Source organism: Puma concolor, chromosome A2 (assembly GCF_028749965.1).
Source record: "Puma concolor isolate L17-30 chromosome A2, mPumCon1.1.hap2, whole genome shotgun sequence".
Classification (NCBI taxonomy): domain Eukaryota; kingdom Metazoa; phylum Chordata; class Mammalia; order Carnivora; family Felidae; genus Puma; species Puma concolor.
Window position 1 is genome coordinate 162,317,065 of NC_141668.1, and position 17,789 is coordinate 162,334,853.

The following is a 17,789-nucleotide window of genomic DNA, read 5'->3' on the forward strand; positions in this document are numbered from 1 at the left end:
CCGAGTTTGGGCAGTTAGCCGCCTTCTGGAAACCAGAGCGCACCGTTTCTGGGGCCACGTTGTTTACCGTTCGGCTGACCGGAGTTAAGGGCTCGCAGCAAGGTCCCCCAAATCCCGGGTGGGCACCCTTAGGTGCCTGATTTCTTCAGCCACAGAGAATGCTGAAGGTGGTCTCAAATAAAGGCCCGCATTGGGTATTTCAGAGACTAAGGGGCTCTTACTGTTGCCCTGAAACCTTCCCTTCCCTGCAGGGAGCAAAGGCTGGTGGGCTGGGGACAGCCCCTGGGGCCACCATGCCCCCTCAGGCGAAATATGAATCTGGCCAGAACCTCAGCACCTAGCGCACTGTGTGGCTGGGTCACTGCCGTATCCCCTGGGGCTACAAACCCCCACATTTGTTAAATGCTCTTCCTTTTCCCCGGTTTAAGGGGAGGTGGCCGGTTGGGTTTCTGGGTCGATGCCCTGCGGTTTCTGAGCTATTTCCTGTTCAGTTTACCAGTTCCCTCCAAAAGATGCACCATGGCAGGGAAGGGGGTAGGGGAGAGGGCCTTTTCGTGACCTTTGCAAGGCACCCCTACAGGCTGGGGAAAAACGAAAACCCCACACTTGCATGCTCCGGGTTTGACTGCTTCAGGCACCTCCTATGTTCCCAGTCCTAACTGTGCGGTTCCTGCTGCCCGGTCCCCCCTCCACCTTGCGCACTGAGACTGTACTGCCTCCTCTGGGAAGTCCGCTCTGATTGCAGGCCAACCTGAGCTACCACACTGAAACCCTCATGCTGGGCGGGGATCGTGGCTGTGGCCGTAGCATCACGCTGGCTGGTGAGGGTCCTGCGAAGCTTAGCTGGGTGGTGGGGTGCGGGGGGAGTCAGTCCCTGGGCCCATCTAGCAACCTGAGGCAGGGACAAAGAAGCAGGGCTTTAATGTTGGGATGTTGTCCCACAAGGCACAAACACCCTCTCCAGGACCAAATAAATAACTCCACTGCTGCAGGAAGGCGAGGTCTCGGGAGGGGCAGCGTCTGAGCACTCGGAGGGCTGGGGGGCAAGCAAGGCTGCAGTCCGGGAGGGGCCTCCTGGCTGGGTCGCAGCCTCTGGAGCAGGTCCAGTGCCCAGAACTGCTCACTCACTCTCTGAGTCGGAGTAATCGGCCACCAGGGAGGAGCTGAGGGTGCCCGGGTGTGGTGTGTCCTGGGAGGTGGCTGCCTCCTGAGAGGGGCCTGGTGGGGACCGGGGTCTGTCCTGACGTTTCCCCGCCTGCCCCAGAGGTCCCCTGCTCCTGGGGGTCTCGGCTGTCTCCGGAGAGCAGTCTGGGGGGGATGCGGGCCTGTCCTGGGTGTTCCCCTCTGGCACCCATGGCTCCCCAGGCTTGGGGGTCTCCGCGGCGAGCCGGAGGTTCTCCAAGGCCTCTCGGGACCGCCGCCGCACGATGCCCAGGTCCTCTATGGTGATGGGGGAGCCGACGGGTGCGCATCTGCGGTTCTGGGCCAGCTTCTTCAGGACGCTGCCGGCTTTGCTGCTGCCGGTGCGGGGTCCCGGGGTGGAGGAGAACCAGGAGCGGCTGATGATCTCCGTCCGCTTGAGTTTCTGCTTGTCCTCGTAGGCTGGGGATGGGGAGGCAAGAGAGGGAAGGAGGTCCACAGCCGCCCTCTGCCTTGGCCTGCCGTGGCCCGCTCATGGCCGGGGACCTCCGTATCTGCCCACCCGGTCCCCCTTGCCCACTGGCCCCCCAACGCACAGTCCAGGGTGTGGAACTTGAGCAGGGCGGCCAGCTTGCGGTCGTCCTCCGTCTCGGGCACCAGCGGGATGGCCAGGCTCGCCTTAGCCTGCAACGCCTGGTCCCTCTCCTCCTCCTCCTGCATGGCTTTTTTCTTCTCCTGTGTGGTGGGGGACAGGGTGGGGGAAAGGTAGGGTGGCTGTCGAAGACCCGCCTCTCCCCTGCCCGCTGACCCGGGGCGCGTGGCGCCACTCGGTTTCCTCCTCTTCAAGCTCATCCGAGGCAAGGGCCTCACGCGGTGCCCGGGACGTGGAAGCCACCCAGCAAGTGGGCGACGCGAGCAGACATCGAGGGAGGACCGTGCCCCCGGGGGTGCGAGTCGGGGTCTGCACGTGAGCCCTCAGCGACTCTGCACTCAGGCACTTGTACACTGAAACACGCACGGCCACGCTTCGTCGTAAGCGACTCTCCCCTTTCAGACATTTTTTACCACAGGGTACGGCAGAGATATTTTGGCAATCGTGCGGGCGTGGGTTGATGATCTCGGGGCTCCGTTCTGGGACGGCTGCGTGGACCCGTGAAATACGTGTTAGGAGCTGAGTAGTAGGTCAGGGCCCTGCTGGGCCTCGGCTGTCCCCCTTGGCGGGGCTGGGCCTCATCTGTGCTCTAGCTCGAAGCTTTCTTTCCCTCGGAGAGTCTGCTGAAGGCAGAGCTGGGGCTCCCCGGAAGGGGCTACCTGCTTAATAACAGCTGCTGGGCCAGGGGCTTCCCGTGGGTGCCCCGAGGTAGGGACGTGGTCCGATGGGGACACTGAGGCTCAGAGGGCTAAATGGCCCAGCGGGAGCTGGCATGTGGTGGGGCCAGGGCCGCATCTGCGTTCTCCCCACTCCGACGTCGGTGGCCCCTGCCCCCTCGTGGTCCCGACGCCACGTGGGAGCCCCACTCACCCGGAACCTTTTCCGCAGCATGCTGTTGAGAGCGAAGTCATCCTTCCAGGCGCTCTGGGCCTCCTGGATGTGGCTCAGGGTGGGGAGGGCCTTCTTGAGCGTGCTCCGGTCGGCCTCGCCGTGCTCCAGGCGAAACATGGCGTCCGTCTCCAGCTTCTGCTTCTTCTCATGCTCTGCCACAGCGAGAATGCGGCAGGGCCTTCGGGCTCGGGCTCGGGGCTGGCCTCCGGGCCCACCCCTCCCCTGTGCTCACCTGTCGTCAGCACCTGCTCGTTGTCCTCCATGTCCCAGCGCTCCTCCTTGCGCTGGGCGCCACTCACAATCACGTAGTCGCAGTTGGCGGGGTCCGTCTGCATCTCGATGTAGTTGACACACAGGTGGCATTTCATCCGGAACCTGGGTGGGCAGAGGGCGCACGTCAGGACACTGCGGCGGCCCCAGGCCACCCGTCACCCCTCGCCTGCTTCCTTCCGCTGGTGAGCATCATTCGGGAAGCGTTCACTGAGCACCTGCTACCCACCAAGCTCTGTGTCTGGGGTCATGGCTGTGGGTGAGACACACACCGTCCCATCGCCCCAGAGCTGACCTTCTGTCTGGAGTTTGCTCCTTCGTGCATTCAACAAACCCTCCCGAGCAAGGCTGCCCTGCGGCAGGCTTGGCAGCAGCTGCTGAGGACACGGCGGTGAAGGATGTCAACCTGCTCTTAGAGGGGCTGACATTCCAGCAGGGGCCATGCTCGCAGCAAATGCACAAGCAACCAGTGTTGGGGGGTGAGTGCTGCTCTGGAAGAGGCCTCTCTGAGAGGTGGTGTTGGAGCAGAAACCCAAGGAAGGAGAGGGAGCCTTGCAGATGTCTGGGGAAGAGCATTCCAGGCTGAGAGCATCGAGGTGGGGGGTCTTCCTGGGGGGGGGTGTGTGTGTGAGGGAACTCAGGGGGAGAGCGGAAGGAGGTGAGGACACAGACGGGACCGGGCAGAATGTGCAAGGCCTTGTGGGCAGTGGGGAGGACTCAGGCTTTTTTTAGTCTGAGGAAGGTGGGAGCCATGGAGGGTTCTAGCCAGAGGGATGTGCCCGGACTGACAGACCAGGACAGTTTCCAGGAAAAGACCGTTGCAAATGGCCATCAGGGAATGTCTGCCCTCCTATTGCGACTCCTTTGTAGCCCCCTCACCCTGTAGCTAACCAATGTGTCCCTCTGGGTACACCCGCCAGGCTGCCCCTACCTGTAGATGGGCGTTGTGTAATAATTGCCAACCTTCTTCTTTTCTGCATTGTAACGAACACCTGGGAGGAGAGGGAAAGAACGGAGGCTCAGGTTCAGGCCACCCCCAGCATGTCTGCTGACAGGGGGCAGACAGGGGTGCTATTCCGTGTACCCGCAGGGGAGACACCTCTGGAGAGCCCTGAAGCTCAAGGTGGGAAAGAGCTGTGTCCAGGCCACACAACGGGTGCTCAAGCCACAGAGGAGTGTGGGTGGCGGCAGGAGGGTCCGGGTTCAAATACCGACTTCACCGCATACCAGCTACGCGGCCGTAGGTCGGCTGCTCAGTTTCCCGACCTATTCAACAGGGACGACTATCCTGTTCACCACACAGCGCTGCGGTGACACCTACAGGGGCTGACGATACACACGCATCACTTAGCACGGGGGCTGGGACTTGGCAGGTGTTCAAGGAGGGTTGGCTTTCACTAATAACATCTGCGTTTTCGGGTTTTTCACTGATTAGATGGTTTGTATTCTTGACCGGTTTAGTCTCGCTTATGGGGTGGAAAAAAAGCTTTAAACCACAAAAACAGAGCTTGGGCTGGCGGGTGGCATGGCCTGAGTTTCCCTTTCCCGGTGGCTGCTTCGGTTCACAGCCCTGAGGGTGACCCACCTTGGGTGTTGGGCTGCGTCCTGCTTTCTGCCCCCTGAGCACCCGGGGGCCTTTGGGGCAGGTGCCCCTGGCTGGGTCTGATCAGGGGGACCTACTGGGTGGGGAGGATTCACTCATCCTCCGTAGCAGTGGGGCGGCCCAGCCCCTCCTTCCTGCTCTTCTGTGGCCCCTGTGACAGTGGCCAGCCCCTACTGCCAAGGGCCACCGCTCCCGTTTACAGAATGAGCTGCTGCACCGGGCCAGGCGCTGCGTGAAGAGCTGAGGGTCCCTGTATCCGAGGAGGACGTGGAAGCCAGGTGGGTCATGTCACCTGCCTGAGATCTCAGAGCTGCCCAGTGGGGCCGTGGCCCCACGTCTGTCTGTCTGCCCATCTGTGGCATGGACAAGGGTCCAATATTAAAGGTCACAGCACAGGCAGCAGCGGTTTAAGTCCTGAGCCCTCGTGTGTATTCTGTGCCGTGGGTTATGCACTTGGCCTGCCACACAGCTTTCCTACCACGTGAGTCTTATGGGTAGGTAAACTGAGGCACACAGAGACTAAGTCACTTGCTGAGGTCCGGCTAGCTAGGAAGTGGCAAGGCCGAGCCTCCCAAATGCTCTGTGACAAGGTGTCCACAACCCACCAGTCACTCGGGTGCCCGTTTCCTCTCCGAAGCCTGATCGGGGGCCCCTTGTGGAGACGGTCTCTCCTGGGCCCAGCGGCCAAGGGGCTGGCCATCTGCGGGGCTGAGTGGTCGGGGGCGGGGCGAGGAACGGAAGGGTGGGCGGGGCTCACCCATGCCGATGTGGTTCTTGCAGCCATCGCACCAGATGTTATAGGGCATCTCAAACCTACACGAAGAGAAAAGAGCTCGTTGGCACCCGGTGCGCTCGGGCTCTCCCTGGGTCCGCGCACCCGCGCCAGCCGAGGCCACGGCGGGTGGGGGGAGCCGAGGGGAGGAGCAGCGGCCCAGCCAGAGTTTAGGAAACTTGCTGCACTGTCACTGGACTTCTTCTCCGTGCTTCTATTTGCGACGCGTGACCTGGCCGTTCATGTACGGGAGCGACAAGGTTTCCAGTTTGAGACACCGTTATGTAAGGAATAATGGGGTGAAGGAAAGACACCGTACAGATGAGCTGAGGGCTCAGCAAACAGAGCGGCTGGAGCATGGAGGTGCGGGGGGGTTTTGTGTTTTGAAGTGACCTTCAGCTCTCGGCTTCCTGCGGCCACTGCTGGGCCTCCGATCTTGATTCTTTTTCCAAAGACATTCTGACCTCTCGTGATTTTGTCAGTGGATCTGCTCAGGCCCACGATGGACCATGGAGACTGAGGTCAGAGTCCACGAAGCAGAGAAGGGCTCGTCCTTCCGAGGCAGCATAGGCTGGCTTCTGCTACTTGTCCTGGGTGGCCCGCGGGGGCACGGGCCAGAAATAAAAGGAGAGCCCTGCGGGAAGGGCCACTGTCCTGGCTCAGTGGCAGTATGGCTGTGATTCTTTCTCCTCCCCATATCCGTGCCCTTGGCAATGTGTCTCTGCAGCACATCCTGTCGAGAGGTGGAATGAACTCACCGCCCCTCCCCCTGCAACACGACTGGGCCATCAGTGAGACAGAAGTGACAGTGTGCCAGCTCTGGGTTGTGGCCTCAAGAGTCCTTGCCTGCCTCTGCCCAGTCTCTTCTGGAAGCTGGGTGCTCCCATGTGAACACGGCCAGGCTAGCCAACTGGGGGATGAGAGACATGTGGAGCAGAGCCCGGTCGTGCTGGCCCAGGCCATGCCGGACCAGGCAGTCCCCCAGGCAGGTGACCCCCGACGCATGAGAGAGCCCAGCCCAGGTCAGCCAAGCCCAGGTAAGGCCAGCAGAGACATCCAGCTGAGCTGCAGAATTGGGAGCAACACATAATACACGTTCATCATTTTGTTACCCGGCAACAGCTGACTGATAACAGCGACTTTCTGCTTTATGGAATTAAGGCCCTGCCAATGGGGCAAAATCAGGGGCGCTGAACTCTCCCAGAGACCGATGCCAGGTGGCACAAATGCAGGGATCCTCAGGTGATGCCAGGGTCTTACCTGATAATGAGGATGCCTTGGGACAGCTTCCGAGCCCGCTCCCGTAGCGGGTGGCTGTTGTGGTATCGGTTGAGAGAGCCATGCTGCACGGAAAGGACACAGGAGCAGGTTAGCACAGCAAGGCTGTCTCTCGCAGGCTGAGAGAGGCCTCTTTCTCAGGTCCTGTGGGCGGTGTTAACAGCAGACTGTCAGGCACTAAGGCCTTGGTGGGGCAAGTGGGGTTGGAATCAGGAATATGTGAGTCTGAATCTTTGTTCTTCTGTTGAGGAGCTGAACAAGCTGCATGACCCCGGGGAGTGACCTCCCTTTTTGCTTTCCAGCCTCTGTTCCCTCTATCTGTTGACTGGGGGCAGTGACTGTCATCACCTCTGGTGCTGTGGGGCAGACCAGGTGAGATGTCAGTACTGGTTAGTGTTTACTGGGTACTACGTGTGTATCTTCTCTTTTTCTGTAAAGGTGACTTTACGATTTATTTTTTTTTTCTAATTACCTTTTTTAGTGTTTATTTTTGAAAGGGGGGTGGGGAGGGGCAGAGACAGAGGGAGACACAGAATCCGAAGCAGGCTCCAGGCTCCGAGCTGTCAGCACAGAGCCCGACGCGGGGCTCGAACCCACAAACCATGAGATATCATGACCTGAGCCGAAGTCGGTCGCTTAACTGACTGAGCCGCCCAGGCGCCCCAATTTTTTTTCAGTAATCTCTATACCCACCCTGGGGCTCGAACTTACAACCCCAAGATCAAGAGTTGCACCTCTACCGACTGAGCCAGACGGGCGCCCTGTGTCATCTTGTTTCAACCCCTCAAGGATCCTGTGACATAGGGCCGTTTTTTATTTTCCCCTTTTGACCTATGGGGAAACTGTGGCACAGAAAGGCCAGTCATGTGCCCAGGACCACGAAGCTGGGATGCGCCGATTCACTCACCGGGCCCTTACTGAGCACCTACAGCGTGGGACCGCAGTTGTGAACAGGACAGATGAACGTCTCTGCCCTCAGGTGGACATTCTAGAGGGGGACACGGAACAACATCCATATGAAGGGATAGCGCATCCCAGAGTTGTAACGGCTACGATGAGAAATAAAGCCCTAGGTGACGCCACAGAGAACGAGACGGGGGTCAGGGAAGCCCCCTGTGGGGAAGGAAGGGAAGGCGCCTGTGGTCAAAAGAAGAAGAGATTCCAGGCGGAGGGAACAGCACAGGGAACAAAGAGGAACGCAGAGGAGCCAGAGCTGAGAGTGCAAAGGGGGTCTGACGCAGCCCATGTGCTGGACTTCACCCTGACCTTCGCAGGAAACGGGCCATGCTGGGCCCAGGGTAAAAGGTCACTGACCACACAGCCCCATTTTCCACGAGGAATAAAGACTGTCCTGTGGGGCGCCTGGGTGGCTCAGTCGGTTAAGCGTCTGACTTCGGCTCAGGTCACGATCTCGCGGTTCGTGGGTTCGAGGCCCATGTTGGGCTCACTGCTGTCAGGCTGTCAGTGCAGAGCCTGGAGCCCGCTTCAGATTCTGTGTTTCCACCCCCCCCTCCAGCCCCTCCCCTAGTCTCCCCTCACTCTGTCTCTCAAAAATGAATAAATGCTTAAAAAAAAAAAAAAAAAAAAAGACTGTCCCGAGACTCCTGTGACAAGTGCAAACCAGCGAGGCAGTGACACTTCAGAGGCCACCCGCGCTCCTGCAGCCGTGGCCCTGACGTCAGGGGGGGATGCCGTGCTACGTGGCCCCTGCTCTGTGGAGTCTCTTTGCTATCGTGGACACAGGGAAGGGAACCCGGCCTTACCTTTTCGGGATTGAAATCCGGAGGGTAATACTTGTTTACACCTTTCCTTTCACCCTGGAAAGCAGAAGAGACATGTGACTCAGGGAGGGCCCTCCAGGAGGCCTGCAGGGGCAGGGCCCGGATGGGGGGCCGTGGGGGGGGGAGGTTGAGGGACATCCCAGAGAAGCCCTGGGCTCTGGGTTGGACTGGGGACCGTGACTTGGGGACTGGCGAGCCACTGTCATCACAGTGGAAAATTACAAGAGAATCCGACTTTGCTAAAGCAAGGGCTTCCCGTGTTTTGGGGACCATGACTGACAGCAGGACACGTTAACACAGCCGCTGCGTAAACACGCGCGTCATACAGCCAAAGCACAGCACAGGCTTCGGGAAAGAACGCCTATCCAGCTGCCAGGGTCTCACTTTCTAAATGCTGGCAGCCGCCCAATAAATTGACCTGATGACCCAGGTAGGAGTGGGTCTCCAACTTGGCCGAACGTTGCGTGCACCTGACGAGTTTCTAAAATCCCTACGCCTGGGCCCCACCCCTCCTGACGAGGGCTCCTCCGGGGCCTGGCACCCGGACCCCCGGGCTTTTAAAAAGCAACCTGGAAACAGATGTTTGGACAAATCGTTGTGCACGCACGCTCCTAGCAGCCGTAGTGATGACAGCCAAATGGCAGAAACAACTCAAACGTTCTTCAACGGATGGATGGGGACCCACCATGCGGCAGATCTGGATGGTGGAATATTATTCGGCCACAAAGAGGAATGACGTCCTGACTCCCGCTACGACGTGGATGAACCTCAAACACATTGTGTTTGGTGAAAGAAGCCAAATGCAAAAGGCCACAGAGCGTATGATTCCACTTACGTGAAATGTCCATGTGGACAGGAAGCAGACGGGTGGTTGCTGGGGGCTGGGGAGGGACTGCTCGTGGGGACAGGATTTCCTTTTTGGGGAGATGGGAATGCTTTGGAAATAGATAGAGGTGGTGGTTGTCCAACAATATGAAAATACTAAATGCCACTAAATTGTACACTCTAAAATGGTGAATTTCATGTTGTTTGAATTTCACCTCCGAAAGAAAGAAAGAAAGAAAGAAAGAAAGAAAGAAAGAAAGAAGAGAAAGAAAGCAAAGGAAAAAGCTCCCTGGGTGATTTTAGTGCAATGCCAACTTTGAGAACCAATGCACCAAAAAGATCATGATCCGGAGTTTGGAAATACCTCCTTACAGCCTGGGGTGGGGGAGGGAAAGGGCTACTTCCGGGGCCTGACAAAGACCAGAAGAAAAACCCGGTGAGCACGAGGCTGTCTACTCACCATCTTGTGAGCTGCCTACTGATCCCTCGACTGATCGGCTGATCTGAAGAGGTGATGAGACACGGATCGCAGATTGCGCGGTGTCGACTCCCTGCCTCAAGCCAGAAGTCTCTTGGGACTCCCTGGAAAGGAAAATTGCTAACTACGAGGGCTCACAGTGCCATCATCCAAAAGTGTCTGGTAACAGGGACACCTGGGTGGTTCAGTCGGTTAAGCGTCTGACTTCAGCTCAGGTCATGATCTCACGGTTCATGAGTTCGAGCCCCGCGTCGGGCTCTGTACTGACGGCTCAGAGCCTGGAGCCTGCTTCGGATTCTGGATCTCCCTCTCACTCTGCCCCTCCCCTGCTTGCGCTCTGTCTCTCAAAAATAAATATTGAAAAAAAATTTAAACTGTTCTGCCATGACCCTGAACATCTCTTCGCCTCAGATCCTTCATCTGTAAAGTGTGCCCTTGGACTGGATTTTCCCAAGGTCGCTTCCAACCTAACAATGCTAAGTGCCCACCCCGGCTTGGGATACAGTTCCCTGGGGCTGCATCCCACCTCCTGTCCTCACTACCTGGGTGACCTCAGCCAGTGTCTGAGCTTCCCTGAACTTCGACTTCCTCATCTGTAACGAGTACATGAGGGTGACCGGACTGACTTTCTGGGGTTGCTGTGAATGAAGTAAGATGCTGGAAGTGTTCGCGGGGGACCTCATTTACAGGAGCTGGGGCTCTTACAGTGGTTTTGCCACGCCAGGGAGCGGGTGTTATAGGATGGATGTATAGAAATTTCTAGTCGTTGGTGCCCGGAGTTATGATAAACCCCACTGGCTTAGGGCATAGTGCGTGGGCTTGGACCCCGATTCGGCTGCGTGCTAGCGGTTTTGACTTTTGGCAAAGCCTTTCTCTCTGAGCCCGAGTTTTCTCATCTGTAAAGGAGGGTTTATAAAAGTATCAACCTGATAAGGTTGCTGTCAAGGCTCAGTGAGTTGAAGGACTTAGCACAGCTCCTGATGCAGAGTTAAATGTTGGCACTTTCGATTACTTCTCGTGCCAAACCGTTTTACGAGGATCTAAATCTTCACCATAACCGAGCGAGGCAGGGGCTCACTGGTTCCATCTTTCAGATAAGAAAACCCAAAGGCCCTTCAGACATAAAACTGCCTGGGGTTGGGACTAAGGTCGCGGCTGGGACCGGAGCCGGCTCCGGACATCGTGCCCACAACCGCAGTGCCCAACGACCCCCCGCGCGCTCACCCCGTCGAGCGGCTCCGAGGTCGGGTGAAGCAACGACCAGACCCCCGGCCCTCACCGCCCCCACCGCCCGCTTGTACTTACCTGCCCTCCTCCTGACGTCACGCAGTGCCAGTGCCCGGAAGTGAGTCCCGAGCGCGCAAGGGGGCGTGGCGCACTCCCCGCGTAACGCAGACGCTAGCGCGAGGCGGGGCAAAGCGGCAGGGCCGCCCTGATTTGGTTGGCCGACTGCCAAACGGAGTGGACCAATCCGGGTTTTCCCTTCCCAATGCGCGACGACACGAAGCCCCCCCCCCCCCCCCGGCCCCACCCACTCTGCCTGGCCCAATCCGAGGCCCGCTTTCCTGGGAGCTCTGTCTTGTTAGGGGAAGAGGTAGGGCGAGGGTTGGCCGACTGCAGCCCGCGGGTCAAATCGAACCTGCTCTCTGCGTTTGAAAGGCTAGCGATCTAAGAAATCTTTGTTCATTTTTAAATGGTTGTGGAAAAAAAAATTTACCTTTTATGAATTGCGAAAATAACATGAAGTTCAAAACAATATGAAGTGCCCATAAATAAAATATTATTGGGAGACAGCCGTGCCCATTCATTTACCCACGTGTCCATGGCTGTTTTCCCACTCCAAGAGCAGAGTTGAATGGTTGCAACAGAGTGTGTGACCCACACAGTCTAAAACATTTTACTACCTTTGCAGAAGTGGACCAGCCCATGTCTCGGAGAGTGGCTTTTGAGTTTACTTTTATGCCCTGTAGGGCCCAACAGAATCTGTTTCTTTGTCATTCAACAGCCATTTATTAGGTGCCTGCTGTATGCGATTCAGAAGCAAACGACACACCCTTTCCTCTGATGAGGCAGCCACTTCCACTGGCAATTTATTCAGGACAGTGTGAGAAATGATGACAATACTAATACTACATTATTCAATGCCAAGCCCTGTTCTAAAGCCCACACAAGTCAGTTCTCACGTGATCATGGTGCTGCATATTGAGTGCTCATAACTCGCCAGGCATCATTCACCAGGGCTCACCGCTCACATGTGTCATCTCAGGGAATGCTGCCCCTAGGAAATGGATACTCCCATCATTCCCAGTTTGCAGATGAGGGGACAGGCCCAGAGGGGTTAAGTAACTGGCCTAAAGTCACACAGCTGGTGGGGGGTGGAAGATTGGATCTCATTCTGCTGATGCTACACCTTGTTCCTCTGATTCCTGAGCTATGCTGTTTCGGATTGTACGCGTTAAGCCTAAGGGCTACAGGAACTCAGAGGAATCTTTGACAAGAGTGGTGGTTTGGGAGTGGGCAGGAGTGAGGCAAGATCGCTAGGAGGGGTGACTCCTGAGCTGGATGAAAAGGAACGAGGCAGAAGAAGGGGGGACAGGGCAGAGTAATGGTCACAGATCCTGATGGACAAGATGGAGCTGTGGAACTGTGTCCAACCCCAGTCTTGCTTACCGCGTCTGGATTTTGCTTGAATCTTAGTCCTGTACCTGACTGAAGAGAGTGATGGAAAAACCACAAAATGCCACTTGTAATATTTAGAGGAGGGGACGTATGAGGATCCTTGGCTTTCAAGGTACATATAGAGCCTCTCTTATCACTCACACATAAGGCAGGTGATGGAATCCAGACATCAGCCTGAGATGTCAAATGCAGGCCAGTTCTATAAAGATGTCAAATGCAGGCCAGTGCCTGTGGGGCCAAGGGGACCAACTTAGGGAGAGGAGGGTAATTAGCCAGTCTGGGCAGGGTGGCAGGGAGGGACCTGAATTCTAGCTCTGGGGACCCTCAGTGAATCATCTCATCTCTGTTTGTGTAAAGTGGGATATCTTGGCTCCACCCAGGGGAAATAATGCAATAAATGCCCACAGATGTACTTGTAAAGCATTCTGAAAAAGAAAAGAGAATGCTGTGGGTTGGGAAGGGCATTCCGGCATCATATGCAGCTTTGGGTGCAAGGGGCAGGCTCTAAGCATCAGGAAGTTCTTGACATAAAAAGCTGAGACCTGTTTCCCTGCAATTGGCCTTACCCTCAAGAGCCGCGGAGGACCTCTTAGTTTGGGGACCTGGGGCAAGTTGTTAACTAATGTGTGGCTCAGTCTCACTATCCAAAGATAGAGATAATGATCCCTACTTGGTTGGAGAGGTTTCATGGGATAACGTCGAGAAGGCAGTTAGTATGATGCCTGGTCCTTTGTCTAGATTCCGAGGATGCTGAACTGGAAGTCTTTGGCTTAACAAATAGGCTCCCCCCTCCCTTCATCCCACTGTATAAATTAACTGATATTGGGGCGCCTGGGTGGCTCAGTTAAGCGTCCAACCTCGGCTAGGTCATGATCTCATGGTTTGTGGGTTCAAGCCCTGCGTGGGGCTCTGTGCTGACAGCTCGGAGTCTGGAGCCTGGAGCCTGCTTTGGATTCTGTGTCTCCCTCTCTCTCTGCCCCTCCCCTGCTCACGCTCTGCCTCTCTCTCTCAAAAATAAACAAACATTAAAAACAATAATAAATTAATTGAGGTTTATCAAAGCTGAAATAAGATCAGTACTTTTAACTTTTGGACTTCGGGATCTGAGGGCACCTCAAGGTTGAGTCTATCAGTTTATGCTAGTGAATATGGTCTGTAGGAGAAATGGCCTCAAAGAAAAGAATTGTATCCAGGATATCATCTTTAAGACCATGATTAGGACAAACTAAAATCTTTTAATTTTTAAACTTTTTTTTTAAGTTTATTTATTTTGAGAGGGGGAGGGGCAGAGGGGGAGAGAGAAAATCCCAAGCAGGCTCTGAGCTGTCATATGCAGGGCTCGATCCCATCAACCATGAGATCACGATCCAAGCGGAAATCAAGAGTCGGACTTAACTGACCCAGGCGCCTCACTAAAGTCTTTTGAAAATATTGGGGAGTTAGGCTTGATATAACCGTTGTGTGTAGACAAATGACATATGGAAGGAATTGAGTGGAGTCCCCCGACTTGTATCACCTCCTGGGCCAAGTAGATTTTTACTACAGACGGCTCTTCTCCTTAAGAAGTAGTTGTCCAGGGGCGCCTGGGTGGCGCAGTCGGTTAAGCGTCCGACTTCAGCCAGGTCACGATCTCGCGGTCCGTGAGTTCGAGCCCCACGTCAGGATCTGGGCTGATGGCTCAGAACCTGGAGGCTGTTTCCGATTCTGTGTCTCCCTCTCTCTGCCCCTCCCCCGTTCATGCTCTGTCTCTCTCTGTCCCCAAAATAAATAAACGTTGAAAAAAAAAATTAAAAAAAAAAAAAAAAAAAAGAAGTAGTTGTCCAAAAGCCATGAACACAATTGACAATTTTTCTGTTGCTTATTTATTTATTTTGAGAGAGAGTGTGAGCAGGGAAGGGGCAGAGAGAGAGAGACAGAGACAGAGAGGGAATCCCATGCAGGCTCTGCGATGCCAGTGCAGAGCCCGATGGGGGGCTCAGTCTCACGAACTGGGAGATCACGACCTGAGCCAAAATCGAGTCAGACGCTTAATCGCTTAATCGACTGAGCCACCCAGGCGCCGCCCAACTATTGAAAACTTCTTAAGAGGAAGTCTGTTCCTTTGTTGCTTCTGTGATGGATTCCAATAAAAACATGAAGAGGCTAAGTAAGAAACAGAACTCAGACCCTTTGGGACAGCAAGCCTCAGCACAAAGTTTGCTTGTGAAGCTCCATTTCCCAATGATGTTTCTTCATTGTGTCCACCTGCTCTGAATCATCTGCCTTAAGGTGATGTTTCCAAACAAGTGCAACATGGCGGGGGGGCGGGGTGCAGGAATCAGGTTTAGGGACCACAGGACTGCCCCCACCCCATGTAATAAATTCCTTCTCCTGCCACCAGCAGCACATGTAAATGTCACCCTCCAGAAAGCTGCTGTGCACAGACCCAGTGAGGAAGGAGATGCTTTGTCAAATGAGAGTCCTGGGGGGGGGGGGGTGGCAAGACACAGAAAAAGGTGTGAAATGAGGGGAAGGGGCGAAAAGAGAGGGAGATGTCTAGTACACTGATACTTTCTAGAACATAACCTCAAACTTCAAGCAAAATGTTTAGATCGCCTTGGGGCGCCTGAGTGGCTCGGTGGGTTCAGCGTCCAACTTCGGCTCAGGTCATGATCTCGCGGTTCGTGGGTTTGAGCCCCGCGTTGGGCTCTGTGCTGCCAGCTTGGAGCCTGGAGCAGCCTGCTTCAGATTCTGTGTCTCCCTCTCTATCTCTGCTCACCTCCACTCACACTCTGTCTCCCTGTCTCTCTCTCTCTCTCTCTCAAAAATAAATACACATTAAAAAACTTTTTTTAAATGTTTAGATCGCCTTTAGTCATTACTTACCCAAATATGTCAGGGACTCCTTGTTCATTCATTAGTTGGACACGTAGTTACTGAGCGTTACTAGGTGTCTAACATTGCTCTAAGCACTGGGGATGTAGCCATACGCAAAACCGTCTTTTTTTTTTTTTTTTTTTTCCCCTCTCGAGCTTACATTCTAATGGGTTCAGGTTGGATTGCTCTGGGCAGACTACTTACTCCCTTTGAACAAGATCTCAATTCCTTATTTCCATTCCTGTTCTTTGAGAAGAGGATAGACAGTCTTCTGACCCGTTACCCCAACCCGGCAACTGCAACATACACAGAAAGGCAGGTGGGTGCTGAAGAGAATGAATTAAAGGGATGATCTATGGCTTTTTGTCTGAACACCAGCGAGGTCAGAATAATTTCTGAGGATGCTTGGGACATTTCTACAGTTTAGCACCGCATCAGGGAGCATTTTATTTTATTTTATTTTTTTTTTTTTATTTTTTTAATTTTTTTTCCAACATTTATTTATTTTTGGGACAGAGAGAGACAGAGCACGAACGGGGGAGGGGCAGAGAGAGAGGGAGACACAGAATCGGAAACAGGCTCCAAGCTCTGAGCCATCAGCCCAGAGCCTGACGCGGGGCTCGAACTCACGGACCGCGAGATCGTGACCTGGCTGAAGTCGGACGCTTAACCGACTGCGCCACCCAGGCGCCCCTCAGGGAGCATTTTAAAAGGCCAGTTTTAAGCTTCATTTTATTTTTCCTCACGGAAACATCAGGGCATCTTGTGCTTAAACACCGTAATTTGCCACAAACAAGCCCCTGACACTGCTGTGTTAAACATCACCATAATTTACTTGTTAGAATCAGGGATAATAATGCATTTGTCTGAGTGGTAACAACAGCCTGGAAAAACGGACTCTGAAAGATGTGTCTGAGGGACCAGGCCGGGGCGGGGGGGCTGAGAGATGTTAACAAAAGACATTTGGAGGTGAAGAGAACCCCTCGGAGGGAGGCGGGAGGCTTCAATAACTCCAAGGGCAGGGCGAGGTGGGGAGAAGGGTCTTGTCAGAATATGAGCATTTCCAGGCCCTTAGAAATCATCTCAGGGGCACCTGGGTGGCTCAGTCGGTTAAGTGTCTGACTTCGGCTCAGGTCACGATCTCCCAGTTCGTGGGTTCAAGCCCCGCGTTGGGCTCAAAGCCTGCAGCCTGCTTTGCATTCTGTGTCTCCCTCTCTGTTTCTGCCGTCCCCCTCCCCCCCCCCCCCACCGGGCTTATGCTGTCTCTCAAAAATAAACATTAAAAAAAATCATCTCATATCTTCAACTGACAGAGGGGGAAAGTGAGTCCAGGGAGGTTGAGAGACAAAGCCATAGAGCCTGTAATGACAGAAATGGGGACAGACCCCAGGTTTCCTGATTCTTGCCCAATGCTTGGTCCACTCAGTTGAACTGTCCATGACAATCATCTATGGTTTCATAAACTCCAATTGGACAGCTAGTTTCCAGAAAATCTGGCTATTGTTAAGAACCTCCATATCATTAGAAAATTGGTATAGCATATACTTTGGGGCACAGAACAATGGTAAAAGAATTTAATTTTTTAACATTGTGAGAGAGAGAGAGGTCTCACCCCACCCCCAGATTCTCCAGTGAGAGTTACCCCAAGGTGGGCATCTTCCCCTCCTGGTCCTGCCCAGGCACTAGCTGAACCCCTTGGGCGGGTCACTTCCCTTTTCTGGGCCTCAGTTTCCTTCCCTGTAAAATGGGGAAAATGATAACACCCACCTCCTCGGGCTGTTTGAAGAGGGTCCCTCCCCCCACCACTCCCGCCACAAAGGGCTCGCGAGCGCTCCCCACGGAGCCCACCTTGTTCCCAGTTTTCTAGATCTTCTTCGGCTTCTGAGACAGGGGCTGTGAACCCACATACTACAAACGGGGAAACCGAGGCTGGGAGCACAGAACTGGACCACGGTCTCAAGCTTTGAAGGAAGGGGCTGGCCTGGAAAGGCGGGGGTCCTCTCCAGGGCTCCCCGAAGGGCTCTCGGCACCAAGGGGGCGCTCAGACGTGCTTCTGCCTCCTGGGCTCCTGCGACCCCGCTTCCCGGCTGCGCGAGGACCTCGACGGCGGAACAGAGCCGCCAGGCGAAGAACTAGGGGTCTGCGCAGGCGCAGGCGCGCGCGCCAGGGGCTCAGCCCGGACGCCGGCGCGGTTGTCCGGGCAACCCGGGCGGGGCGAGAACGCGCGGAGTCCCAGCTGCTTGTTCTTTAACGTTTGGTCTTTTGCCTAAACTTGGTGAAGCTTCTGCGGGTTGTTCCTCGTCCCTTCGTTCATTCCCTTCCAACTGGACAAAAGCTGATTTCCTGTCCCCAGGAGCACTTAACAGTTAATTAAATGACAACCACCGGCGGGCGGATCCTGGCCACGATTGGGTGCGGGTGGAGACCACGTTCAAGAACTCCCGGTGTCAATCCCGCTTACCTTCACGTGTCATTTTTTCTTTCCTCTTTTGCCTTTAAGTACTCTATAATTTATTAATGGCATCTATAATTTATCTGACTTCTCCGGCCAGATCTTGGCTTAG

The 17,789-nt window shown here is 55.0% G+C and overlaps 1 protein-coding gene across 4 annotated transcripts; it reads right to left on the reverse strand.

Annotated features, from left to right (window-relative positions):
• Nucleotides 1–2: 2 nt before the first annotated feature.
• Nucleotides 3–8,666, reverse strand: YJU2B (YJU2 splicing factor homolog B). Of its 4 annotated transcripts, XM_086698916.1 has the most exons (10): nt 8,370–8,666; nt 6,589–6,671; nt 5,314–5,369; nt 3,885–3,945; nt 3,183–3,515; nt 2,916–3,058; nt 2,663–2,835; nt 1,737–1,875; nt 1,129–1,602; nt 3–892 (listed from the first exon to the last, which is right to left on the reverse strand). In XM_086698916.1, the coding sequence occupies exons 1-10, from the start codon at nt 8,658–8,660 to the stop codon at nt 885–887; spliced, it is 1,761 nt and encodes a 586-aa protein (XP_086555042.1). In that variant the 5' UTR covers nt 8,661–8,666; the 3' UTR covers nt 3–884. The 4 variants fall into 4 exon arrangements, with proteins under 4 accessions (XP_086555042.1, XP_086555041.1, XP_025772338.2 ...); XM_086698915.1 differs by lacking the exon at nt 3–892 and having other exon boundaries at nt 905–1,602; nt 8,370–8,660; XM_025916553.2 differs by lacking the exons at nt 3–892; nt 3,183–3,515 and having other exon boundaries at nt 905–1,602; nt 8,370–8,519.
• Between the last annotated feature and the right edge of the window lie 9,123 nt (nt 8,667–17,789).

What these genes read in the sequence shown, in the direction of transcription:
- YJU2B (XM_086698916.1), bottom strand. Translation starts at nt 8,660, where the DNA reads ATGGTCCCCAAAACACGGGAAGCCCTTGCTTTAGCAAAGTCGGATTCT. An exon ending in CAAGGCATCCTCATTATCAG is followed by an intron (nt 5,370 to 6,588) that starts GTAAGACCCTGG and finishes CTCTTCGTGTAG; the next exon opens with GTTTGAGATGCCCTATAACA. An exon ending in TACACAACGCCCATCTACAG is followed by an intron (nt 3,516 to 3,884) that starts GTAGGGGCAGCC and finishes GCTCTTCCCCAG; the next exon opens with ACATCTGCAAGGCTCCCTCT.